The sequence below is a fragment of the Rhipicephalus microplus genome, chromosome 2 (assembly GCF_043290135.1).
Source record: "Rhipicephalus microplus isolate Deutch F79 chromosome 2, USDA_Rmic, whole genome shotgun sequence".
In the NCBI taxonomy this organism is placed as follows: domain Eukaryota; kingdom Metazoa; phylum Arthropoda; class Arachnida; order Ixodida; family Ixodidae; genus Rhipicephalus; species Rhipicephalus microplus.
The window spans coordinates 157,233,709-157,260,904 of NC_134701.1; the positions used below are offsets into that span (position 1 = coordinate 157,233,709).

Below are 27,196 nucleotides of genomic sequence, written 5' to 3' on the forward strand. Positions count from 1 at the left end.
ATTGTTTTTATGCGAAGCACCTGGCAATTGTAAAATTGTTCGCCGAGGACGACAACGCCGAGAATGGCTCAAGCGATGCGTGCAGAAAGCACGTGTACCCTACTATATACTTGTAATGCCTGTGCTATAACTCCTCTTTGCGTAAGGGGCATTAGTGCACGGCATGTACATGGCATGTGTATTGTGCTGGCGCTGTGTTCTTACCCAAAATGCTGTATATATAACGTTTTTAGACGTTGTTATTTTGATATACTGCAAATAATGTTTCATTTTGCAAACAAAATACTTGAAAACATTTTAAAGCAACAAAAATATTAGTTTTTTTATTACTAAAATTAAGAAAGTAGCGTTATCTATGTCATTTTCTCTAGCCTGTTTTTTTCGGCTTCAGTGTGGGCAGGCATTATGCAGAGAGGGGTAGAAACAGGAAGTGATTCCTTCAGCCAGCAGAGGGCAGCCGTGCTGCGAAGGTTGCATAAACCACTTCGAACGTCGCCGATAGTGTTGCAGTGGTGTCGAAGCCGTGCTGCTGTAAATTAGCCGAAGGTCGGTAGAGACGACATTGCAGTTCAGCGTGAGTGTTGCATTATGCCTTTACAGGTCTTAAGGGGTATCTCATCGGTGGTAGGCTTCGTGCAGTGACGCGATTCATTTGTTGGCTTCCTTTTTAAGCCTAACCTACCGATTTGGAACACCCGTTCGTGCGCTTCTCTGCGCGTGCAGTCTTCAGCCATTTTATCGTTTTCTCTAAATGTGCGGTATAGTAGGCGGTATAGTATAGTAGGCCCCCTTTGTCCTATCCTGGCTTCTATCCTATGCAGCATTGTCTTTTAACACTTGTCCCTTCAACGCTGCCGCTGTTCGGAAGTCATTTGTTTGGCTTTTGTCATGCGTGGGTTACTAGTCGCTTCTCGCCGAATGGCTTGGCGCTTCTTCATTAAGTATACCGTTTATTAGTGCGGTGCACGACATTTCAGCGTTTGGAGTTATTTTTTAACCGTCCCAGCTCGGGCGTTTTGCAGCGGGCCTGACGTGTTGCATTTCTTGCTCGATTGTTGACGCAGTTATTTTGCTGTCATGGCCGCTGCTTTGCGGAAATTTCCTTTTCTCTCGCCGATATTGCAACACGCTGTCTAAATTGGGCTACTTTGCGATTCACTTCGAAGGCCGTACAATGACTGTCATTGACAGCGCTAGTGCTAATGGCCGCGCTGACTTGTAAACTGAATCCACGTGTTTGTTTTACCACGCGTATCTGTTGATCGTAACACAGAAGTCGGCGTACACTGCGGCTTTCCCTACCGCTGCGCTTGCTTGCCTTCAGTTCACTTCATGTTAAAGATAACCCAGTCTTACAACCGTGTTTTGGTCTTTCGCAGATGCCTAACATCAAGCTTCAGAGCTCCGACGGGGAAGTCTTCGACGTTGACGTCGAAATAGCCAAGGCATCTGTCACCATCAAGACCATGCTTGAAGGTGGGTGTATTTGCAGCTTATTCGTTTGTGTGGTCATCCGGCGGGTGACGCGTTCATACTCGATGTAGTCGGCGTGGAAGCCGCGTACCCATTCAATATCTCGAGGCGGGCCAGTAGAACACCGAACCGCCGCAGGCTTTGTGTGTGTGTGTGTGTGTTGCTTGTAGGGGGTCGCACAGTTGTGGAAGAACTCGCCCGCGTATTCAGAAACGGTGCTTGACTCTCCACCGGCTTCAATAAGCACAAATGCGTTTCGAACGCGCTGTCGGTAGGCGGTTTCACGTGATGTTCAAGTCGAGGAGCGTTTCTGAATACGGGGATTAGGCAGTGTTTGCTGCGACCATGGCTTTGTGTGCGCATGCTTCAAAAGCTTGACCCGTTCTCTCTTCGTTAGTCACCTGAAAGCCTGTGCAGTTTCTGTTTCGTGGCTGCACCTGAAGTTCCTTTGATACTGTAGGCCTCTCGGCCACGTGAACATACTTGTCCGCATTGCTGCAATGGAGGTTTTACACCCAATACGATTTAGTTTGTCGAGTGGTCAGCCCAGGTCTTTGGGAGACAAGTAGTTGGTTTCCCACTGGGCACATTGGGTGCTCGCTTTTTCAGGTTTTGGGGGGGGGGGGTTAGTTGCAGGCGCATATGCTTACTCATTCAAACGGGTTGCTCGGTTGTTAAAACGTTTGAGCCGTTGTTACTTCAAAACGTGACCCATCAGGACACGCAGCTGGCAAATTATGCACCCTTAATGTCACTAGATCTGTCCTGCACTCTGCAGCTCTGTTTCTATCCGTTTATGGACAACTCTGCTTAATAAAACATTTGTTGCCACTGTGGCACGCTATGTTTACATGTTTCTGGCTCTCGACTTGAGGCTTAACAGGCTAGAGCCCCAGCTTTGACCGCCACTAGCATGGCTGCCTCTTGAAAAACCTATTCCATGAAAAGGCCTGAATCGGAACACAGGCACGAGAAAGCAGCTTTCATGTCCGGAGATGGCAGTCATCTAACCCTTTATCTTCATTTTTGCCTTTTTGTAAGAAATAAGTGCACCCGCTTAGGCAAGTTTAAATATCCAAGCTTTACTGCTTCTTGCTCTAATATCCTGCGTTAAATACCATGAGTTCTCCCTATTTTTCACATACTTGCACTGCGTCATAGTATGCCTCCTATGGTTCAAGTACTACTCAATGGGTCCCCCATTTTCTGCAGTTTCTTTATTTCCATCTTGTGCTCCCGCTCTCTCCTTTGAACTAAACCTGCTTTAATTGTCATTGAGCTCTAGGGCCTGCTTGTTTGTTTGCCATGTCTGTTTGCGTGTGCCCACATTGTGCACGATCTCTGCCATATTGTTTACGGCAAGTCTTAATCCTACAGCAGTCTTTTACACAGCATGTCCGGGTGTTCATTCGTGCACCATAAGGAACAGCCCCAGATTGCAGGAACAATCAATGTCCACTGTGAGCAGAATAGACAGGCACTTCACTCGTCTAACCACTATGATGGAAAGTCCCCTTCAAGTCTGTCTTTTTCGGCAACGTCTGCCAGAACAGCACTGTTTAGTCGGCATTGTAAATATCGAACGGCAAAGAGCTGTCACGAATGTTTGATCATTCTCTGAACATCCTCTTTTGCCAGACGGGGTCTTTTTAAGTGTTGCAACGTTTTTTTTTTGAAGTGTTCCTGCTAGCCGTTGCCACCAGTGAAGTAGTCCACTCCCATGACTGCAGCACACCTCTTTGCTCTTTCCATCATTATTAGGCCATCAATGGGGATAGTTTTTAGCCAGTTTCCAAGAACCAGGCGTACAGCACTTTCCCAACATGGTCGCATGCATGCTGCAAGCCTTAGAACTGCACAACTGGGCGGCCTATGCCATTACATCGGCTTTGTTCCGCAGACTCATGCTCAACAAACTCTGAGAAATGCCTGGCGATATCTGTTTTGGCTGCCAAGTCCAAGTTCTGATTTTTTGCGTCCATGGTGACCAGCGTCGACAGATCACAGCGATTAGGCTGTTTGCACGTTAGTAAGCGCAAGTCAGATATTTTGGAAGCAGTACACATACGAAGGTAACTAGCTGGCATAAACTTACGGAATCAAGAGCGCTGTTGAGTGCCGGCGGATTCCTTCTTGCCAGCACATGTTCAAACGTCGCATCTTTAAACGCTACTCTCAGCCTTGCAGGCATCCCAGAGAAATAAAACATGCATGTGCTCGTCGTGGAAAGAAAAAAAAATTGAAAAAAAAAATTATGCGGCAAGGCTCCTTTTTTCCCCATTGTTAGTCATTGTTGAATGTAAGGTGCACAGAATACACTAGTAGTTGTATTTCCCCGGAAAGTATACATTAGAGGTATTCAATTTGGGCGGAGATGTAAATTCAATAGTATGTCACATCAGATCAAATCCCCATCCTAAATAGAGGGTCTAAAAAACTATTATCATAATACCATGCATGTGTACCGTTGAATAGATTTCAAATCTGCAAACATATTTCAAATCTCGTTTAGAAAAAAAAATTGCAAATTTTCATATTATATTTATGTAATTTTTTTACGGCCGTTGTGGTAACTTTCAATAAAAAGTTAGTTTTCAATACTACATATTTCCTCTAAAAGGTTCATCCAACAGGCTAAAGCATACTGGATGTCGAAACTTCCTTGATTAGAAATAATTTTTAAACTTGGGAGGTAATATTGAGCTAGTAACTAGTAGTATTTATCATGTAATTAAAATTTTAAGGTCGAGAGAAAAAGAAAAGCTTTAGCCTGTAGTTCAAGTGCTGCTGAAACAATAGTACCAAGTTTGTTTAGAAGTCTTCACAGAACCTTGTTCAAGACTTGGCACATTCACTTAACAAAAATAACAATGCAAGAAAATTCTTTTCAGTTTTAAACATTCACAATTTTGTATATTAACCTTTTAACAAAAATAAGTGGTATTTTGCGATACAATAAAATTTTTCCAGAATATACTTTCGCCTATAAATACCTCAAATTAAAAATTTTGAAAGCCGGCTTTTTTTTTTTTAATTTGTGGTATTTTAAGACCCTTGGCCCCCATTGACTCTGTAAATATAGGTCAGTCTAGTCCAATCCACATCCTAAGTGGCCCGAGCTGTAACCATTATAGTGAACTATAATATATTCCAGTGGTGGAACCGACCGCGCTCCGGCGTCCTCCTTTTACATATGTCACAAGATGGTGCCACTTCCAAGTTTTCTAGCATTGTGGCACTGTCCTGGGCTCTTTGAACTTTTTGCTGCAGCTTATTTTAACTCATGTGTTTGCCTTCTGCTTCTTCCAAATATTAAACAGATAACTTGCTTACTCTCTCTCTCGCAGATTTTCGCCAGATATACATATTTTTTTTATATTTACCACAATCTTGGCACTGGTGGTACATTTTTTGGTGGGTCCGATTTTTTTTCTATTACTCGGGAGTCGGTGTCCAGAGCAGTTTTCCAGACATAAGGGTCATAAATTCACTTCACATCATAAAAACCTGGAAAGTCTGGGGAATTTCGGAAACGCAAATTGTTAGACACCCTGTGTGCTCCATCACCCCATTGGTGGTCAAGTCTGGTAAAATGTTCAATCAACTCAAGCTAGATTGCAACAAAGAAATGAAAGCCTTTCACTAGGCAACACTACGAATGACTGTGCTCATTAGTGTTTTTGTTAAAATTCTGCCATTAAGTTTGTGCATGTGGTTGCCCATTCCAGAGCTTGGAAATAAATTGTTCGCTTTGTCGCATACGTCTCGCTCCTTTGTCGTCTTGCAGACCTGGGCATGGACGATGATGAAGACGAGGTGGTCCCTTTGCCAAATGTCAACTCGGCCATCCTCAAGAAGGTAATCCACTGGGCCACATACCACAAGGATGACCCAGCCCCACCAGAGGACGACGAGAACAAGGAAAAGCGCACAGATGACATCTCCTCCTGGGATGCAGACTTCCTGAAGGTGGACCAAGGCACCCTCTTCGAGCTCATTCTGGTCAGTACTCTTCCCGCAATAGACATTGTAAATGTACCAGTTCGACTACATAAAAGTTTCGTGGTAAGCTACGTATTTAGCAATATGAAGCTGCTCTGTGATGGGCCTTGTATTGCTTAATTGCACTCATTTCTCAGGATGGCAATACCTCTACTTAGAATGGACGGCCTAGGAAGTTTCTGAAAAACCCTGCTTGCCATAAAATGCCAAGCAAGCAAGCTCCCCCCACCCTCAAGTGGAAACAAACTTTTATCCATATTCGAACAGCACAAACTATTCATTGCGTTGTGGCTTTTCAAACATAGGGATAAGAGTACATTTCGACGTAACAGATGACTAAGCCATCGAAATAGCATTCATGCTACATTCCGTGTCTTGCATTGAGTTATCATTCCATCTCGTTTAGAAATTCATGGCCTGTTAGGGACCTCAATTTTTGAAGCAGCATCTTTGCACAATGTTCAGTTTGTCAGCTCATGCAGGTGGGCATGCATAGCTGTAAAGGTGGACAGAAAAAATGTTAGTTCATTTTTTCAAATGTCTTTAAACACTATTTGCCTAAAATTTTTATAGAGCTCCTCGTTGCAGTGTTGTCCATACCTCATTGTGCTAAAATTTACTCAAAATCTAGGCAGACTCCCAAATGTTCAAAGCCTGGGGAAATAAAATTCAGCAAATGTAGACTTAACGCAACAGCAAAAACGTTCTCAAAGAGAACATTTTTTGACATGGAGATCAAAGCAGTTGGTTCGTAAAACAAATCTCTATAAACACACAGCCGCTAGTCCTGCTGCGTTTTTTTTTTTTTTTTTTCGCACTGCTTCTAGTTATTGTGCCCGTTAAAGAACCCCAGGTAGTCGAAATTTCCCGAGACCTCCACTAAAACGTCTCGTAACCATATGGTGGTTTGTGGGACATTAAACCCCACAAACCAATCAAGTTATTTGCATCGTAAAGATGCTACATCATTGAGTCGTCATCGCTGACTTCTTTGTTGTAGTTTTCAGAGCGCGATCTTCAGTGCCGTCAAGCGGCATTGAATGTGCCACACTTCTCAAGGGGTGACACGGAGCTTGAAGGCCGAAAAATTTCCAAAAAATTTATTTTTTGAAGTATTTTTTTAAAACAATATACCGTATTTACTCGCATAATCCTCGCACTTTTTTTTGCCGGAAAACGGATGCAAAGTTGGGGGGGGATGCGAGAATTACGCGGGGAAAACTTTCTACGAAAACTCGGAGAGCGCAAAAGAAAACGAAGTAGCTGCAAATCGGAATTCTCGCAAAAGCACCTTAGAGCAAGCTTCAAGAATTACTAATTGGAACTTACCTCAACAATAAAAGCGGAGGTTCAACACAAGGCAAGATTTGAGGCAGAAAAATGGAAGCAAATAGTCGAGAATTAGAATACCATACGCGAAGCTTGTGGGCGTTGAGGTAACGGTCGGCGCTCAACGGGAGCCCTCAAAAAGTAAGCGTAGGACGTCGGTATTGGGCTGATGGCTATTTAACAGAATCGTCCGCAGCACGGTGCCGCAGTTCCCTTCTGAGGAAATAAAGTTTACCATCAATCCCAGTTTAGGCACACGGCAGGCCCAACGCGTCTTGGTGGCTTTTAGCTGCAGTCACCACTAGCGAACACAAAACTCGTACGCTCCGAAGGGCCTACCGGCAGCCCTGTTGCCGTTGTTTAGCGCATGATCTATCGGGGCCAAACCTCATAAGCGCGAAAATGCACGGGACAGCGACGAAACAGGGCTTTCGCGCGACGTGTCGCGTGCTCGTTTTCACGCGATCGCTCGGTTCTCCAGATTTGGAAACCGTCGCTCATCGCCTGGAAGTGCTGGGCTCAAGCAGCCAATAGCGAAAAACCGGAAAAGACAGACTACATAGGTTCACGTGACCCTACCAGAGTCACGTATGTGCAACAAGAAATAACGCAATGTTTATTACGCATTTGCATATAAAAAAGTGCTGCAAGGCAATAATAAACACTTTCCGTTCTATTACACAACAATATATCTTATTTTTAAATTGCACACCGCTCGCTACGCGGTTTCCTTGGTGCGAGTAGACGGCCTCATGCCAGCAACAGTGGAATTCGCTCGCCAAGTCGCCGAAGCCGTCGCGTGAACGAGAATTATGCGAGTGCGAGGATTACGCGAGTAAATACGGTAGTGCCTGAAGGTGTTCCTAAAACGCTATTGCCACTTAATGTGTATTTGTAGAGTAATCCGATCTGGTTGCCTGTTTCGTGACCATTTCCCCTCGCGAAACCGCTTCAAAAGCGTTCACATTCGACGCCGCGGCGCCTGAGAACCATGCCAAGTAGCGCGGCCATTTTGGTCTCACTTTAAAGCCGTATTCTGCTTTTGTCCGTTTCTAGTGGAAGAACGCTTTTAATCTTGCAGCAATGCAGCTATCGCGAATAAAGCAAAAACATTTACACATCATTGGTGCATTTCTATCACGTGGGGCAGTTCCTGGCTCCCTATTGGATGTCAAGGGATTCATCTGCTAGACAGCGGTGCACAATCTGCCATTTTGTGACTAGACCTCAGCGATGGCTGGGCGATGGCAGGCGGTCATCGAAAGTTCTGTACTGCTCACGTGTTCGCAAAGAAGCGAGAACGGCTTCCGAGAGCATGCAGCATCTTATCAGCTAACCCCTCTGCTGTCAAGAACACTGAAAACGCTGGCTGTGGCGCGGCCTGTTTGAGATCAACGTGCTCGTGGTTCGCGCGGCACAGCAAACGGACAAACTGTGCTGAAATGCATTTTTATTACCTTGATTGTTTCATGGAGATGCAAGGACATGTAAAGATTACGTGAAAGTGGGAATGATTCTTGCCTTGTAGAGGTCGCCGTGCACAATACTGACAACTGCACGAGCACCGTCACAACGCTGTATGCCAATCTGAAATATGGAAACCCTGAAAACGTCTGGTGTGCAATAAAAAGCGCACGGGCAATTACTACACTCCTGATTGCTTCTAGCATGATTACTGCACTGATTTACATCATTACCTGTTGAATATACATGCTCACCGTGTCCTAAACTTTTTTTTTTTTTTTCAAAACATTTTTTATGGAGTCTGAAGCCACTGCCTTTAGTATCTTTTGATCTCGTGGTCCGATTTTGATAATTCTTGCAGCGTTTGAAAGCTTATACCTTGACGAGTGCAACAAGGCCAAAGAATTATAATTTTATTAATAACAGTACTATAATTAGTGATATAATTAAACAGCTTCAGAATTCGGGAGACCCTACTTGTTAAGGCCACAACTCTTGAACTAGTGAAGCTAAAAAAAATTATGGTTTTCTTGAACTCCCTGTGCTTTACAGAACACTGCCATATCTAATTTTCAAGAATCCTTTATGAGAAAGCTGTCTAAACAGTAGGCAGAATCCAAGTTTATGAACCGGTTCATATTTTAAAATCTGGAAATGACAGCTGAAAACTAAGTGCATTTTTTCAGCTGTGAGAAATGCATATCGCATAAGCATTTTTTATTTTGAGAATTTAGAGCTGAAAATTTTAAGACCCGTGTCTCCCCTTGAAAAAGTGCACAAAGTTCCTGTGATGTCATCCCATGCTGCAGCCCCTCCAGCGACAGATTTTTTTTCGCCACTTTCGGGATCCCACCTAGCGTGCATGTTGGGCGACTGCTCTGCGGAGAGGACAGCTTTCCTTTTACAAGCGACACCAACACTTTTTTGGCGCCAAGGAGCTACAAGACATGCACACCACCACTCTGAGACTCGAAATGACCAACGGCTCACCTCAAGATCGAATTGCGGCCTCTCGTGTGCACCTGATGTGGCTACTAACGGCTATATTGGTCTCAGTGGAGCTACAGTGAAAGTTCGTTAATTCGAACTTTAATATTTCGAATTTATGGGTAATTTGAACTGTAAGTTCTGGTCCGGCCAAGCTCCATACAAGCCTATGAATAAAAAGGCCCGTTAATTCGAACGCAAGTAGGTTCCGCCGCGGATAATTCGAACTACGCGCCATAGCGCTGGCTTCACTCGATAGGGCGGCTGCCGAGGTACGAGGCGGCGTGGACTGGGAGCGGGAAGAAAAAATGGAGAAACTGGCACGGAAGCCACAGTGCAGAAAATAGCGCCACTTACTTTTCACCCCCTCCACCACAATCTCTCTCGGCGGCTGCCTGCTCTTGGTCCTACGTAACCTGTTTTTTTTTTTTTTTTTTTTTTTTTTTAAGTGCCAATCTCGGAGCCTTTGAAAATCCTGCGTAGTTGTTGCTGTTAGACGACAGATTTCATGACTACCACACGGCTGCGTCGTAGCTTCGCCCAGCCTTCTCTGCAGTCTGTCTCGGGCGTGCGTCGTACACCTCGGTTGTTGGTGCTCGGAGTAGCTTCCGACTGTCACGATTCTTTGTTGGTGTTAGGCCTCTGCTAAGGTTTATTGCGGTAGCGCCGGTAGTAGCTTCCAGTCTGTCGCGATTATGCGGCTCCGAATTGATGGCTTGTGCCCGCGGCAAATACCGTGCCAAAACGCTTCAGGAGAAAGTTGATAATCTGTGGGAAGTGGATGCCGGACTCTTACTTAAGCAAGATATCGTGAAAAAGCGTGGGATACCGCAAACGATTCTATCTACTTATATGTAAAAAATAATGGGACTATTGAAGATGCCTTAGAGGCAGAAGTTGCGAGCAAAAGGAGGTTGCGGCCCGCAAAGTATCCTGGCCTCGAGAAAGAGTTTCTCATTTGGATAAAGGAAATGCGTTCGCAGGACATACCTCTGAGTGGCCCAGTCATACTGGCAAAGGCAGCGGACTTCACCCTGCAGCTAGACTACGAAGACTTCGCTGCTTCAGATGGGTGGTTGCACCGTTGTCGCGAGCACTACGACCTCGTTTTCCGTGCTGTGTCTGGTTAAATGAATGCCGTCGTCATGGAAACGAGTGAAAAATCGCGCTCCAAAGTGCTTCAAGGCTACATAGAAGTATTCTCGGCAGTACATGTTTAATGAGGATGAAACTGCCTTATTTTTCAAATTGCTACCCGCCAAAACTCTCGTATAAAGGCGACAAGTGCACGGGAGAGAAGAAAAATAAAGAACCGATAGCTGTGATGGTTGCTGCGAACATGCCTGCGACAGAGAAGTTGTCTGTTTGTGATAAGCAAATCGAGAAGTCCTCGTTGCTTCAAGAACATCTGTTCCCTCCCATCAGACTACGCGGCCAACAAAGACCCTGGATGACGGGCGAATTGTTCGTGCAATGGCTGGGGAAGCTTGACAAGTTCGAACGCTGTGGCTGCAAAGTCCTGCTTCTCGTGGACAACTGTTCGGCTCATAAAGTCAACGTTGAGACGTAGGCCATTGAGCTGGCCTTCCTTCCAGCAAACACGGCAGCGGTACTGCAGCCCATGGACCAGGGTTAAATTAGAAATTTAATCGTTTTATCGGCGTCATATGTAGGAACAAATTATTTTGTGCAATGACTATCAAGTGACGCTCCTAAGTGCACTACACATGCTTGTGCATGCTAGGGAGCAAGTGACAGCGCTTGCGATAGAAAATTGCTTCCGCCATTGCTTCCACCATTGAAGCCACAATGAAACAATTGTGGCTTCAGCACCGAAGCTCTGCCAGCTGACGAGCCACCAGTGCTCGAACACGGCGTCACCGCCCCCATGGCGGGCGTTTTGGAAGAAGTCTGCTTTGCAGGCTACGTCGATGTGAACTCAAGTGCAGTGGTGTGTGGTGCACTGACGAATGGCGACATATGTCAGGCGAGAAGTGCAGAACCTGTCGCTGCCGGTGACGATGATGAGGAGGACTAAGCACCACTGCGGCCCTCTGCTGCGGAAGTCGTGAGTGGATTGAATGCCGCCTTTTCTTAAGTTTTGAAGCAGGCGGAGAAGAGGCCTGCCGCCAAATTTTCTTGTAAGAGCAAGAACTGCTGGCTGTCGCCTTCAAGAAAAGAAGGCAGACCGCGATCACAGATTTCTTCAAAAAAAATAAGTTAAGCCTTAATCGCAGTGTACTATTGTTCTTCACTTTCGTTAATTCGAACTGAGGCGGCTTCCCGTTGCGGTTCGAATTAACAAGCTTTTACTGTAGTTGTGCACCACTTTTCTGAATTAAAATGGAGTGTTTTTCATAATCTTAGTCTAAGCTGACCCTAAAGTTTGATGCATAGAAATTTCAAAAAAAAAAAAAAAAACTGCCTAGATTCTAAAAAGGTAGGTGGCCACTGGTGCTGCCGATATTTAACCCTTTGGTGCCGAATACTTTGTTTCAATGAGCAACAAGAAAACTCTGGTATGCATAGGAAATTATGAAATGCCAATGATGTTTTCAGAAACAAAACTGAATATTTATGGGCAAGTAATGAGTTGTTGCTTCTGGGCAACATTGGGCACTTATGGTACTACTTCACACTGTATAAACTCGTGTAAGGGCCGCACCCCTACTTAGGCACTTGGGCGAAATTTCTGAAAAAAAATTCAAAAAGTCCCGCTATAAAGGTGCAGTTCGATTGCAGCTAGGTGGGGCTGCCAGTTTTCCACTTCCGCCATTGTGCTGGTGACGCACCTCTGGGTGACTGATGGGGTGGCGCCATTTTTTACCTTGTGTGGCACTGTTCGCATCGAGTCAATACATTTTTGTTGGACCTGTCTTTGAGCCAGTGCAGGCGAGCGACGATGCGCTGGTATTTGAATTTAACTGCAGGATTTAAACTGCAAGTGATTAAACATGCATGGGACTATAACAAGCACGAAGCTGGTCGCAAGTACGATAAATATGAGAACTGCGTGCATTATTCGATGAAGCAGAAAGATGCCCTCGCTGCTGCCTACCGGAGCCGAAAGACCTTTCGCGGGAAAAAGTGCAAATATCCAGAACTGGAAGGTGAACTTCTCAAATGCAGTAAAATCTCGGTACAACGAACTTCAGAGCACAGCAGCAATTTGTTACTTTGAGATGTGTTTAAATTAACCATATTTATTTTCTGCCGACCAAAATGACTTCATTTTACAATAGTGGTTCGTTTAACTGATTCTTCTAGATGAAAAAAAATGCACAAATGAACACCAAGAAAAGCACATTTCCTTAAAGAAGTCTTTCTTTCTTTACAAATTCAGCGCAAACTGGCACATGCAGCGAAGGCCTCCAGCTCATTCACTTCCTCCTTAGTGAAAACTGCTTCCACTTATTCGCGACTTGCTTTGTGGTCTCTATAAGTAATCACTCAAAAGATGAACATGACTGACAAGGCTTCCTCAGAGAACACCTATACCAAAGTGGTAGGTGTTCTGTGCCTGTACCCCTTTGGCCTCCTTGATCACATGCAGTGACAAAGATAAGAACAACTAGAAGTGTCGCGGCTGTCATCGCCTCTTCCGAAGAGCTAAAAAAGAATTTCTAGCGTTTCGTTTTCCGCTAGTAAAACTCAACCTTCTACCCACTCCCTCTGTTCCCTTAAGCAGAGCTCTCCCAGCTGCGTAGCGGCTGTTGCTACAGAAGGGAGTGGAAGGTTGGTTGCTTCTCGGTGTCAGTCTTGTGTTGTCGTGGCTGCTGCTGCTTGTTCGGGGATGGAAGCCAGCACATTTCGAACGTTACAACAACTCGACTTTATATACAGAAACTTGTGTACATATTTACAAGACTTGACCGTCGGAACCGTCCCATGTTGCCTCGGCAGAGCAGATAGTGCAGAACACTCTTTGTTGCGACCAGACTCTCCCGCGAGGACTCGGAAGCCAGGTTCAAATACCTCGGTTGCCCCTCCCGATTCTCTTCACGGCCAACCAAAGCAATTTAGTCGGTTCATTGGACAAACAACACACTTGTTGCAGTCCCCTCCTCTCGCTCTCTTCTTCCCGCACTCGACTGCTCGGTCGGAAAGAGACGAAAGGACCGGCCTGCACCCAACGTTCCGCGGACTGTGCGAACGCACACAATGGTGGCGCCGTTCGGCTGCGGGCCTCCTGCATTACCGCGAGATGACTACGCTGTCCACCATGACAGCCGTCCCGCGGACTCTACTCCTGATGGATGGGCGGCTATGCACTGTCCTCCCGTCACCCGCCGGCAATCCGCAGTCCGGGGACCATTTAGCTGGTTGCTAGAAGCGGCGACTGACCGCGGTATTCTTGCCAGAAGGGGCGCGCTAACGCCGAGATTAGTCTCTCGAGAATAGGCTTTTTGGGAAGCGCGCCCTTTTGAGACCGAGAAGACTCTCTCCCGTGGCCTGCGACGCCAGACCTTACACTGCTCCTTAGCTGTCTCTGCTTTTTCGTGCCCATGCTTCCTGCTCAAACTCCCACTCTTCCTCGCTGACCTTGCCCTCCCGTGTTGCCCTTGCTTCTGCGCTTGTAAACCCGCAGTGTCGGCACTTTATTAAAGGGAAAGAAAAGAAAGTCGTCCTTTGAGTCTCCCGTCAAGCAAGGCGTTCGTTCACTGTCTTCTGCTTGGGTGCCGCTTCAGTGGTCGCGACTGATTTCGAAGTACTGTGGCATTCAGTATTCCGAAGTACATAGCACTTAAATGATTTTACATTGAAACTGTTCTCAGTTGGTGTGGAATTTTTTAAAAGTTCGTTAAAGTGGTGTTCGTTCTACTGAGGTTTTACTGTATATTATCGATACTCGAAGGGACATCTACGCCGTATCGACTCGTATGATACACAAGAAAGCCCTAAAGATCTCTCGCCACATGGAGATTCCTTGGGCACAATTCAAGGCAAGTCGGGGATCGACTACTCGGTTTATGAACCACAACCAGCTCTCCATACGTCGCCGTACGATGATTTGTCAAAGGCTTCGAAGCGAGTACACAAGTAAGGTGATAAAGTTCTAAGACCTGTCCCAAATTAGCTATGCAGACAAGACTCCTGTATGGTTCGATGTGTCAGAGCACCACAGTAGACTTCAAGGGTGCGAAAAGTGTTACTGTGCCTGTGACCAGCGCAGAACGTCGAAGGTGCACGGTGATGCTGTGCGTGACGACAGACGGCAAGAAACTTCCGCGGTACATCTCTTTCGGGAGAGTCTTCCTCTTGAACACGAAGTTCCTTTAGGGCATCATTGTGCGTGCCCAAGAAAAGGGTTAAATGTGCGAGAAACTTGTTGTGGACTGGGTGAAGACTGTCTGGGCAAACAGACCTGGAGGCCTGCTACAGCGGAAGGCCCTCCTCGTTCTGGACAGTTTTAGTTGCCACTTGATGGACCGTGTCAAGAACAGACTTGCCATGACTCGTATAGACTTTTCAGTTATTCCTAAAGGACTGACGAGTGTGTTGCAGCCGCTCAACCTGTGTACAGGGGGGAGGCTACACTTGATAGGCAGCTTTATTTATGTATAGATCTACATGACATTTCCAGTTTGTATATTAAGATGTGCAGATTGTAAAAATGTAATTACTTTTTTCATAGTTCAAGTCACCTCAGGTTTTTCCAAAGTCGTTTCCGAGATACTGCACAATCAATGTATCACCTGGGTCCTTTGTTTGGAGCCTAATTACCACCTAAGCAGGAAGCACCAAAACATTAGCGATAGTTTAGAAACTGTAGGATGTTTAAGGAGTGCAATATGCTATAAATCAATTAGCTGGGCCAATTTCAACAACAGGTAAAGGACATCAATGTTCACAGAAAAAAGCCACATTCACGTGTCACGCGTAGGACCCACTTAAAAAATATTTTGATCTGTACATTGCCTTCAAAATAGACATTGCATACTGTATGCATTTATTTCTGCCAAAAAAATTCTGCTGGTGGCTCGAATTGAACAGAAGTTATTCTCCCTCCAACTTGGCAAATGTGTTAAAAATCGGTTAAAAATACTTACAAACCTTATGAAAGTGCACCAGGGGCATAATCTGGATGCATCCAATCCTTATGCTTCTTGACCTGCTTTCTCAGACTTCGGAACGCTTCTCTCAATTTGTTTGAGGTTGCACTCTCACCACAGTACTGCTCTGTAGCCCTCGGAGATGTGCTGCTCAATATCGTGATGTCTAGCTGCTCTAGAATCGTAGAAAATGCAGACGTTGCCAGTGTTGAAGCATAGCTCAGTCTACAACAGCAGCTTGCTCTGATAAGAGAAGCGTGCAGCTCCTTTGATACCATACTCCAAGTCTCGGATTGGAGGCTTTCGTGTGAATTTAGTCTTACCTTGCTAGCATCTTGCCTCGCTGCCGCCCCACTCAACTCCGAAAAGTGTTGAATTTTTCGCGCTGTTGCCGACACTGATGAAACACCCTCAAGCTTCGTGGTGGGCGTCTCGCAGGCGTGCGTTGTGAACTTCACTGCATTGACCACATCAGCGTCTGCCCGCACACGGCCGGAGTCAACATTGCGTGCGTTGTCAGGGAGGCCCGTGCCTACGCACACTTCACCATTGCCGATAGCACTGGAGCAGTCATAATCCACAGAGTATCCGCTGTCAGATGAAGCCATCTAGCATGCTCCTCCATTGATAAAATATTCAGTACATAGGTGACGAGCGTCCACGCCACGCACACACGAGAAACTGCCTTTGGTTACGTTAGCGTTATCAAACGGCATTGGTGCTTGCTCCCACGACACTGTAGTAGCACCATTGGGCTTCCGGCTCCGTTTTTCTTCTGCAAACGACCAATATAATGCTGCGATCAGTTTTTCGCTCTGCCGGGCATGGCAAGACGCACAAGCACGTTCGGGATTCGAATCGAAACATTTTTGCAAGGGCGATACCTTTTCAACATGGCGACAGACACTGCCACAGTTTTGTTAGCCAATCTTGAAGTGCCATTTTGTCACGTGCGTGAAGCAACCAATGCAATCGTGCGCTGCACGTGATTTTGACTTTGATTTGTTTTTTTTTTTGCTTTTGTGAGGGGTACTTGCCTACTGGAAAGGGAAAAAAACGCGCGACCTTTCCAATGAGATAAAAATTGCACTGGGGGAGCGCGTAATTTGCCTGCTGTCGGCGGTTGAAGTATAGCTAGTTTGCACTTCAATATAAAGGTCTGCTTGCACGAAGTTGCTGTCTTTATCGGTTATAACTTGAGAAATCGGAGAAGTTTAGAAGCCAAATTTTAGTTACAGGTGCTGAAGGGCATCGGGAACGCGTTAATGCGATTTTCGGGCAGATTTTCGACTTCTAGTGTTGCGTCCTCCCTTAACTGTCCATTTAAAGTGGAATTTCGCTGCTGCTATTCAGAATGCATGGCTAGGGGCAATCTTGATAAGACAACATGGGACAGCTGAAGAGGGCATCCCCAACAAGTTTGTGAGTGTATTTTGCGTGCATGGCGTGCCGTGTCATTGGAAGTTCTTGCAAAGAGGAGCAGCACTGAGGACGATTATCTCTGGGAGCATGCTGATGACGCAGAAACGAGTGCAATGAAAACGAGTGCAATGAGAGTGAAATGTAATCTTTAATAAAACCATTCTTGGCTAGTCACATTTGGGACTCTTTTACTCTGCTACTGTTGTGGAAACAATACATACCTTTCGCAAGTTGTCATCAGCGCGATTCGTGTTAGGGCCGCACCAAGCGATAATTTCGAAAAAAGTGTGGCCCTTACAAGAGTATATACGGTAAAATGCGTTCTAGCAGTAGCGACCTGGAATGAAGTGTCTATGCACCTTACACCGTTCCAGATTCAGATTTAAATATATGCATCCTACATCTTTGGTTTTCCACCTGCACTGGGGGACTGGCCTTGAGTCGGGTAGCCTTAGAAAAAGCATTTCAAAACTAGAAAAGATAATACATCTGCTCATTTTGCATAATGGAATCAATCGTTTTTAGATTTATTCTTGCAAAAATAACAAGGCATGCAACCACTTAGACATTTTTGTAGAAACGTTTCTTCCTTTTCCTATGCGGGAGAGATCGGCGCAATTGTTCAGGGATTGACGCAGACGAGGAAGAACTGGGTGAAAGGAATGCGGATCTGTTATTTAAACGAGTTTTATTTTTCTCTCGCACTAAAACATCGAATAGAACAGCTCCACGCTCTAAATTCCTACAATCTCATCTTCCCATATCTGCTGGTACTCTCATGTTGCTTGTGAGCAACAACCCATTTGTATCAAGATATCTTCGGTGTAACCAGTGGCCACACTAATCTGCATGCACATAAATGTTCTGCAATGCCTTCAGAGCCGTTCCAAGTGTAACAGATGTTGCAGTAGCTTCCTTCTCTGCTGTAGTCGAATACATTTCGTTCAGTGTGATCAGATTCTTTTCCCACCTGTCGGGCACACAAGCAATACTACAAAAACATATTTATATTTACGTATTTTTTAAAGCTCAAGGCGCTCGGTAGTGCTTGTCTTTTGCCGCATATAGCCCCATTGTCGCGCAGCGAAATGTTTGCACAAAAAAGTCTTTTTGAGGTTGTTGCCCGAGAGCAACAGCGCGCATCAAAGAGTTAAAGTGGCCATCTATCTTGTTGGCATGTTTTTCACCAGGTCTCGTATTGCTTTCTTCCCAGGCTGCCAACTACTTGGACATCAAGGGCCTGCTTGATGTCACCTGCAAGACGGTTGCCAATATGATCAAGGGCAAGACACCCGAGGAAATCCGTAAGCAGTTCAACATCAAAAATGACTTCACCCCCAGCGAGGAAGAGCAGGTACCTACAGTTTTCTTAGCCCAAGGGCGAGCTGACTTGAGCCATGCTGTTCAAGCTTCTATACATGTTGGATCAACGTTCCGATTTTCACTCTGCCTGTGAACACAGCTTTGACAATTTGACCTGTAGTGTCTTGAAAACCTGTGTATACAACATTAGCATTTTCGGAAATCTGTGGAGACCCACACCTGCCAAGTCTCTAGGATTGTCTAAGGGACTCCCGGATTTGGAGTTTCTTCTGTTTTCCGGGAAAAGGTTTTATGCGCAATCTGGCCGTATTGACAAAAGTGCATCTTAAACCGCTCCAGGTTTCCTGCGAAACCCACCGCATTTTCTTACGAGGTGCAGCAGTAACTCTGATGCGAGACTGAGGCAGATGCGTCTTTGCGACATTCCCCATCCAAATTCCACTGTGTTTATTGGGCCGAAATTCGAACTTTCATAACTCTTTTTCAAATTGTGGCGGGTATGAACTTTAGTACCAGAACTGGTGAATGAAGGCAGATAGCAGCGTTCTGAAAGCTTCGGAAATACACATATGACGAGCGCATACGCGGTCTTCTGCAACCACACGCACAGTCTTCTACAGTGCATATGGTTGTTTCCACAACCACTGTGGACGATACTGTCGTTCTCGGCGTAATCATTTATGACTAGGTAATTGACAGAACTCCGAGAGTTTGCGTGCGTCCAACGCTCGACCAGTCTAAATAACGCTACGCCGCTTACCGTTAGTGAGACGACTGTTATTCTGAAAATATTCCTTAAGTGAGAGAACGCAAAGCAGTATGGGTACGGATATAAAAAGAACTGTTAGTTAAGGAAACAGCTGCAGATGCTGAAAACACAGTAGCGGAGGCTCTGAAACTCGCGCACTTAGTGGATGAAGCAACTAATGCAGGTTGCAAATGTCTGACTGGGTAATTTTCGATATTAAAAGAGAGGGGTTCCTTAACAATTTTTTTTTTTTTCAATATCGAAAATTACCAAGCCGGAAAATTGCCAAGTCTGCTAGGTTGGCAAGTATAAGGCACAAGTCGCAGCTGCACGGCACCACACCTGCATCTCTGTGTTCCGATATCTTGTTGATGGTTGATACCTGCTATTGTTGGCCTGCTACTGCAACTGTGCAGTTCACGTTCTGCCTCTTGTGTGGTTTTTACAAAAGCCCATGGGAGAATCTTGCGATTGATAAGAAAGAAAATGGCTGATAGGACACACCTTGAATTTTGGAAATTTTATTCTCGCTTGGGTCAGCTACATTTTGACTGCACTTTCACCATTTTTTCCGTGCTCTGCCGATTTTCTTCTAACAGCACTCAAATGTGTATGCTGGTCTTATTGATATGCGGAATCTACAGTAGTTCAGGCTTATAATGGAAGCTATTTATTTGCCAGCCGAAATCGTGCCCCACCATGGTGGTCTAGTGGCTAAAATACTCTGCTGCTGACGCGCAGGTCGCAGGGTCGAAGCCCGGCTGCAGCGGCTGCATTTTCGATGTAGGTGAAAATGCTGTAAGCGCGTTGCTCAGATTTGTGTGCTCAACAAACGGATTTGTCATGACGCACAGGGTGCAGATATCGCGGATCCTAAGCCTAGCACATCACGCATGCACTGGGATGTATGCTGGATGCTCGGCAAAGTAGTTTGCGTGAAAATCGGAGGCCATCTGCCAGCAGCACCACGAGTACCACTATTCGGGCCTGGTTATAGCTTCGTTTCGTGTCAGCGGAGGCATTTCCTGAAGCAACTGGTCGGGAGTCTCGAAGCACAGTGTCTGCAACCTAGTGCGAGGTGTCGCTGATGGACCAAGTTGACGTCGAAATGGAAAACAAGTTTTCTACAATGCATGGCCCTGTATGGTCTGCTTAGCAGTTCTGTGCCCACAGTGCAAGGCACTGGGACTCCGGTTAAAACACGGAACTAAGCATGAGTTAGCGTACCTGCACTTTTGCAGTGTGAATGCGGGAAAATGCATGGGCATCGTCGCCAATGGAAGAAAAAAGCTAGTCTTCTGAAGTTTACAATTTGGCCTTGCAAGCTATAAAAGCAATTAGAAAAGGATCAACTGCACCCTTCAATTTTGAATCTCTGGTGAAGGTCTTGCGTAGGGGAATTCATCACAAGATTTCTCAAGGGAGACTTTCGGCCTGCTGGCGCAGCAGTCGCAAAAAATTCGTTTTTTGACACCGCGGCAGCCGATCGCGAATGTACCACCAAATGGAGAGCATGCCGCGATGATACAAGACTGGACGTAGACACGAAGTCGCACATCCCTCATCAGCATGGGCTTTGTCATTGAATTCTACACCGAACTAGGGCTTGGCAATGTTGCTCTGTCAAATTAGTCCTGGAGTCGCTTAAAGGAAGTGCATGTTTGGCCCAAGTTGCCCCCTTATTTTGGCAAACGGAAGGCAAGGCAGTTGTTGTACTGCTTCGGCACTTTCTAGAAAAAATTATCTGCACTGCAAGAGTATTGTTTGCGATGGTTACAGCCACACTTTTCTAGCTTTGTCGGGATCAGGCTTAGGTTTTATACCTCTGAAAACAAAATTGTATCAACCGTGTTAACAATAAAATGGACACAGCCCTGTGTGCCATTTTCACCAAGAGCAAGAAAAACCAACCTTCAGCAGAAGTTTCTTCGCAATGGATATAATGGAGCATCCTTCGTCTACAATGGGAATCAACTGATCATTTTGGTGTACATCAATTCAATATGTTATAGCGTGCGACATTTTACGTCTCGTCACGGCTGTGGTTATTCAAAACTTGCTCATTGTGCTTGCCGGGAGCCCCCTGCCAACATGCGCGTGGGTGCGTCTCCCTGCCTCCCCTTTCCTTGGTAACTAGTGGACTTGCCCGTGCAGCAACTCATCAGCCGCGCTCCCATCTCCTATAGAACTCTTTGACCTGCCCGCGCATCTTACTTTCTCCCCTTCAGCTCTGCGCTGGGACGGCGGAGATTGTGGGTGGCTATATTCATTGTCGATCGCTGTGAAAGAACAGCACAACGTCTATAGTTTCCGCCGCCAGACACGAGATAGACAACAGGGGCGGCAAATGTAAGCACAAAAATATAACAATTGAGCAGAAGTCTGCAATGTTGAAAGCCGTTGAGTTTGGCGTCAAGAAAAAATTGTCGAAGATTTCGGCAATGTCGCCAAGAAGCATGCCGCGGGCGACCAGGCCCAAACTTTGTGGGACACTCTTCTTGATGTTGGTGCTGATGCTTGCGCATTGACAATGAAAGAGTTGTCAGATTAGGAAATTGTGTGCGTGGCGACGGGGCATGAGGACTGTGACGAATGTATACACTTCGTAGCCTAATGTTTGTGAACCTGAAGTACCAACACCCGCGTAAGCACTGGATGCAACAGACCTGCTGCTCTGCTTCTTGGGTGCTTACGATGACGAGGACGGTCTCGAAATAGCTGCAGAGTCTGAAAAAGTGGACATCCGAGAGAAGCCGGTAAAAGTCGTCACTATTTTTCTTCAAAGGGATCTGCCAGCTGATGCGCTACATTTGGTGGCAATACAGTGCATTGTTCTTTATCATTTTGCTAGTTTTCTGCCTTCCGACGGCAGTTCTCTGCGCGGTAGGCTGCTGGGATATTCGGTAGAGAGTACAATCTCTCTAGGTGGCTAATTGTCAGTGAAAATGGATATTGGCTATAACGAACTAATGGTTATACCGAAGTAATTGCGACTCCTCCAACTTCGTGATAATGAGGTTTGACTGTATTTGTGGAAAAGGTGGCATCTCGCATAATTAAATGCAATGATTGATAAACCATTATGGCCAAGCCCTAAGAGAGCATGCTAAAGTGAAAAATATGCAGCGAGCGGTCATTGTTCAATTTACCACACCACCTCGACTGACCATGATCCAAACCACGGACTTTGCCCACCAGATCCTGATAGCTGGTTCAGACACCGGGCTGCAGAAGCTGAAGGTAATCCATAAGCAGCCCATAAATACTACCTGGGACCACGCGTTGCTGCTGCCGGTGTATCGGTCTTTCGGATCTATTGCTTCTTGTGCGGTCTCGGGGCAAAAAAAAAAAAAAAATCTGAATACGGCCTGCAGCCTGCACTCGGTCAGTTACTTGGTCCGTTCAGCCCAAACAAGAGCATGCTTCACCCATTATCCGCAAGTATACAGTCGCCGACCGATTTTCCGGACTCCAAAAATTCGGACTTGTTGGATATTCCGGACTTCATAAATGCACCGTCAGGGATTCCATAGAGCTAATGCATTGTTTCGACCGATTTTTCGGGCGAATTTGCCCCTGAAAGTTCGATTTTTCGGACTAAATCGCTCGTTTTGTGCCACGCTCCAAGCCATTGTGAACGCCGCCATGTTGGATTTTCTGTCGGCTTGGCTAAGCTTGGTCTTCAGATGCCTTTCCTGCCTCCGAGATTGGAATGCGCACGCCATGTTTTAAGTTTCGGAGGCCGTGTTTGCTTATTAAAAGACGCGGTGATGGACGCCGTTTTTTCGTCTTCGGTCAGCACTATCGTCATCACATCGCCCGGGGTGGAGGCGAAAGGATTCTTTTATTGTCGTTGCAGCTTTTTTCAGTCGCCATTCTGCACGTGTTGTGTCGCGTAGCGTCGAGACGTTGTGTGCTTCGTAGCGGCTATCTGCGGCATCGAATTTTGTGTTCTCGGTGCCATGGCTCCGCTATCTGTGCCATCGCGGGAGCCAGGTGGTGTGAAGAAGCGTGGGAAGTATATGACCCTGACGATGGAGAAGAAAGCTGCCATAATCAAGCTAATAGAGAGTGGACGTTCGCAGCTAGATATCGCTGGATGACGGTCGACGCCGGATGGCGGTCGTCGTTGTCGTCGGATGACAACGACGACCGCCCGCAGCCGTCGGAGATCGCCAACGCGGTGACAATTTTGTCGAGCGTTTACGGCGACGATGTCACCTTGGCGCAAATACGGGCGAACCAAATTGCCTCCAAGCGTAGTTTGAGGCAAGGCAGCATCAAGAACTTTTTTAAACCTGCCTGATGCAATAAACTTCAGATTTTTGGCGAAAACGAATTTTTCGGACTGTTCGATTTTTCGTACTTTTTTTCGGTCCCCGCCAGGTCCGAAAAATCGGTCGGCGACTGTACACCAGGAAAGCGTCTACACCCAGCTTTGCGCATCAGTCTTCAACCTGCATGCCATTCACTGTACAGGAGCTGAGATTCCATGCGGGGGGAAAAGGCTGCAAAAACTCTCCAAGCTAAAGGTCAGGTGGCCAAGTGACGCCGCTGAGGGACACGAAGGACAACTCTGGAGCCTTAGGCTTTTATAAATGTTTGGCCAGGGTTTCTTGTTTGTAGTGGAAGTGTGCTCACTGAAGTAGCAGTGAAGAAAAAGAATGTTTAGTTTTAAAAATACCAATTTCTAAAATGCAGCCCCCTTCAGCATACATTCACTGGGGCACAGTGTTTCCCAACTTTTTGTCATTTTTACTCTTCAGCCGCTCCAAGAGGTTCAATAATGAAATTTGTCTCTCGGGAAGTTTTCCTGATAACACTGTAAATTTTACATGACGGCATTCAGAGGTCATTAGTGTCTGTGCCAATTTTCCTGCACATCTAACAAGACATGTCCCCCTTAACTTCATTGGGGCAGACTGGTCTTTGGGACCAAAGAGTGACAAAATAATTCATTTTTTAAGATTGACCTATTTGGTTTTTGCCAGTATTTTTCTCTACAAAAAAGTTATCACTTCCTGGTGTGTGAAAATTTGCAATGTCATTGTCTAGATTCTTGGTGCTGTTAACATTCAAAATCTGCAAAAAATGATCAATAGACACCTGTATGTGTGTAGAATGCAAGTACGGGAGCAGAATTTAGAGCACAAGCCTTTTTAATTGCCCATCGAAATTGTAACACAATTCCAACTGCTTTTGAAAATGGAAGGTTCATTTTGTTGTAAAATAACCAAGAAAGGTCTAAAAACAATAAATCTTGCATACTTTCAATATATAATCATTAGTCTATGTTTGGCATATCTTAAATATCACTTTCAATTGCGCACTTTTTTTTATGGTGGCCTTAAACAATAGGGAATGAACTCAAGTTATTCCAGGAACAATGAGTTAAAGGAAAACTAAATAAATGTTTGAAATCAGCACGAAAACTGCATAATCCTGTACAGTTTGATCAAGATCATTGAAGTAGACAAAAAAATGTCTAGGACCAGTCTGCCCTCTTGATCAACAATGCAGAAACAGTCACGACAGTACAAATAGTTAGGCACTTGGAATTCATTGTTGGAGCTCCGGTAGCGTTGTGCATTTGCACAAAGAGGGAGTCTGGGCTAAGTCAAAGGAGGGGGAAAAAATAGATAGAGAAAGCTTTGTTTTTTTTTTGTTTTTTTTTTTTTTTTGAGAGGCAGCTTAACGAAGTGTTAGCACTCCTTCTGTTTTAGTTTTGCGCAGTGAAGTTGAGCTCCTGGATTGTGGCATTTAACTTTCGGTCAGTTTCTTTTTCTTTTTTTTTTTTTTTTCGAAGTCTTTCTTGTTTCACATAGCTGTCTAAACAGTATTGCAAATCATTATCGGTGGTTTTCGAATCTGTGGAGCTGTTGATTTGTAGCTTTTCTACATGCGGATTAGATTTTTATTGTGGTTAAGGCTGCTTGAGGTAAATCGTGCTACTGATGCTACTTTATAGAAACAAAAGTGGCTTGTCTTGGTGCCGGGGCTACTATATTGTTGTACATTCATATGGTTTCCACACTTGTGAGACGCTTAGTACCTACATTTTCGTTGCGTATGTGTGGCAGTTTCTTGCCTAAAGCACTTGCATAGCAGTTCGGGGTGGAAGTGCTGCACCGAAGCTGCTCCCATACTGTTCTTAGTGCTTGATGTGCAGTCATCTTGGTGTCGAGCTCAAGCGAGCTCCTATCATCTGTGCTTGAGGGGCCATTGACAGCATACCTAGCTCATTGGTTGATGTTATCGCATGCACCTATCATGCAACAGAAATGGCTGGTTGTTTTCTTTGCCTCGGCTACATTCGCCGCAACTGCTTGTGCACGCTTGTTCACATGCTTGAAAGTTCACTCTTTCACGAGACCGCCACAAGCTTATAGATCAAATGTACGCCATTTTAAGTTTTGGACACACGAGTAAGCTTCTTTCAAATAGATGCATGTTAAGTACCCCAGGTGGTCAAAATTTCTGGAGCCAATCCACTATGGCATCTCTCGTAATCATATGGTAGTTTTCAGACGTTAAACCTCACATATCAAACTTCTTTCAAATTGTGTGTCCAAAAATGCATTGGCCAAGCTGTCTCCACTTCTGCGCAGCAGCACATTTTAAATGTCTGCTTTACTCACAATGGTGCCTGCAGACTTTCATGCAGTGCTGTGGCTGACGTAAGCAGCTTCCGTAGTTTTTACTACGGAAGCTGTGGCACTTAATTTGTGCTCATTCGTACTGTTGTGACCAATATCCCCAAATGACCTTCTTCCATTTACAAAAACACGTGCCTCTTTGTTTTCCTCCTCGGAATGACATATGTCGCCACACATTCAACGATATGCAAGATGTCTTGGTGTTGCTGGATGTGTGTGTAATTGTTGCCTTTCTTCCATTTCAGGTGCGCAAGGAAAATGAGTGGTGTGAAGAAAAATGAGCGTTTCTGTGATAGTGGTTCCTGTGAACTGGCGTTTGCACATGAGGGCCTTTTTTTTCCCCCCTTCACACTACCACCCCCTACCAGCCAACACATTCAGTTCAGCAGCTTGGGCCACTTTTTTTCCCCCTTTTTTCAAAGAAATTGTGCGCTCGCTGCAAAATACTTGCAGAAAGTTTTTCAGGTTTTTTAGTTTTTCTCGGAGTTATGTGTTGGTTTTTATTAAAGTGAAGTTTCAACCCTCATTCGTTGCTTCCCTGGGCGAGTTGTAGTTCCTGATGCATGTCCACTGCTCTAGTAACTACTCTCCCTGTCGAGAGACAAGATGCTCTCTCCCTCGCCTCTGAATTCTAGCGTAGCAGTGTGTGCAGCCTGCTTTGTATAATGTAAAGGATTTGTAGGCCCTTTCAGCTTGTACGCTCGGGTTCTGTGGACGTCCAAATAAAACAAATATATCATTCTGGACTGTGCACTTCATGGCTTATGCAGGGGGAGACACTACTTCTATTCACCAAGGTCTCGTAGTACGTACATTGTGCATTAGGACTTCCAATCACTCTAGCAACCTTGCCTGCTGCGAAGTGTTAAAAATATTCAAACAATGGGCATTCAATGCAAGAGGGGCAGACTCTGGAACTAGTTCAAGCTCGTCCCAGAGCTGTCCTAGACTAACTTGATGAATCGGTTCTGCAGTGCTCAGCCGTTTCGAATAGCATTTTCATGCTAGGTTCCACATGCATACATTACCAAGTTATATGTAAACTGGTTGCGTAATTTCCACAGAAGCCCATGGATCAAGTAGTCGGCCGTTCGTTGCCATCTATGTGAAGAGGACAACCAAAAGCAAAAGTTGAAAAACAATATATAATGTCGGAAGTGGTATAACCTACTTGGCGTGAAACTGAAGTTTTTCTCATCTACGCTGACCTGTTATGTGCATTTATTAAGAGATTTTGTTGCGCTTTAATTGTGTCTCCAATTGCATGCGAGAGAAAAAAATACAAAAGTAGCAGATTGAGGAAGCAGTTGTTTTAGTAGCCAAGTGACATACTTGCAATATGCACAAGAAAGTGTTCACGAGTATAATACCATAATAGTTTGAAAACTCTCATTGCCCGATCGTTGAAAACCACTGCAACGAGGTGGCAGTTCCGAAAATATAGCTTTCGCAGCTGTAGAGTACAGAGTCTTGTTGCTTAGCCTGTCGCATTCAGTCGCCACAAGCGAGGGCACGCCAGCGAAAGCAGTCTGGAGTTGTAGAAGCAGCTATCTACTCATTCTGTGAATTCGTGAGCTATGAATGCACATTAAATTAAGTAACCCACTGAACATATGTACTAAACCACCTCGGGGAAAACTGAGTGATACTTTGTTGACCTGGTAATGTGCAGAGCCACACACTTCAAACTAAACATGCACTCTGATAGCACATTGCCCAGATACGCCCCCAATCTGTTG

General features: G+C 45.4%; 1 protein-coding gene across 2 annotated transcripts; it reads left to right on the forward strand.

Moving 5' to 3' along the window:
- The first annotated feature begins 417 nt into the window (after positions 1-417).
- LOC119170653 (S-phase kinase-associated protein 1) lies at positions 418-26,203 on the forward strand. 2 transcript variants are annotated; one of them, XM_037421878.2, is made up of 5 exons: positions 418-546; positions 1,380-1,476; positions 5,261-5,475; positions 17,944-18,084; positions 25,703-26,203. In XM_037421878.2, exons 2-5 carry the CDS (start codon positions 1,380-1,382, stop codon positions 25,736-25,738), a joined length of 489 nt encoding a protein of 162 aa, XP_037277775.1. In that variant the 5' UTR covers positions 418-546; the 3' UTR covers positions 25,739-26,203. The 2 variants fall into 2 exon arrangements, with proteins under 2 accessions (XP_037277775.1, XP_037277774.1); XM_037421877.2 differs by having other exon boundaries at positions 435-574.
- Positions 26,204-27,196: the final 993 nt, after the last annotated feature.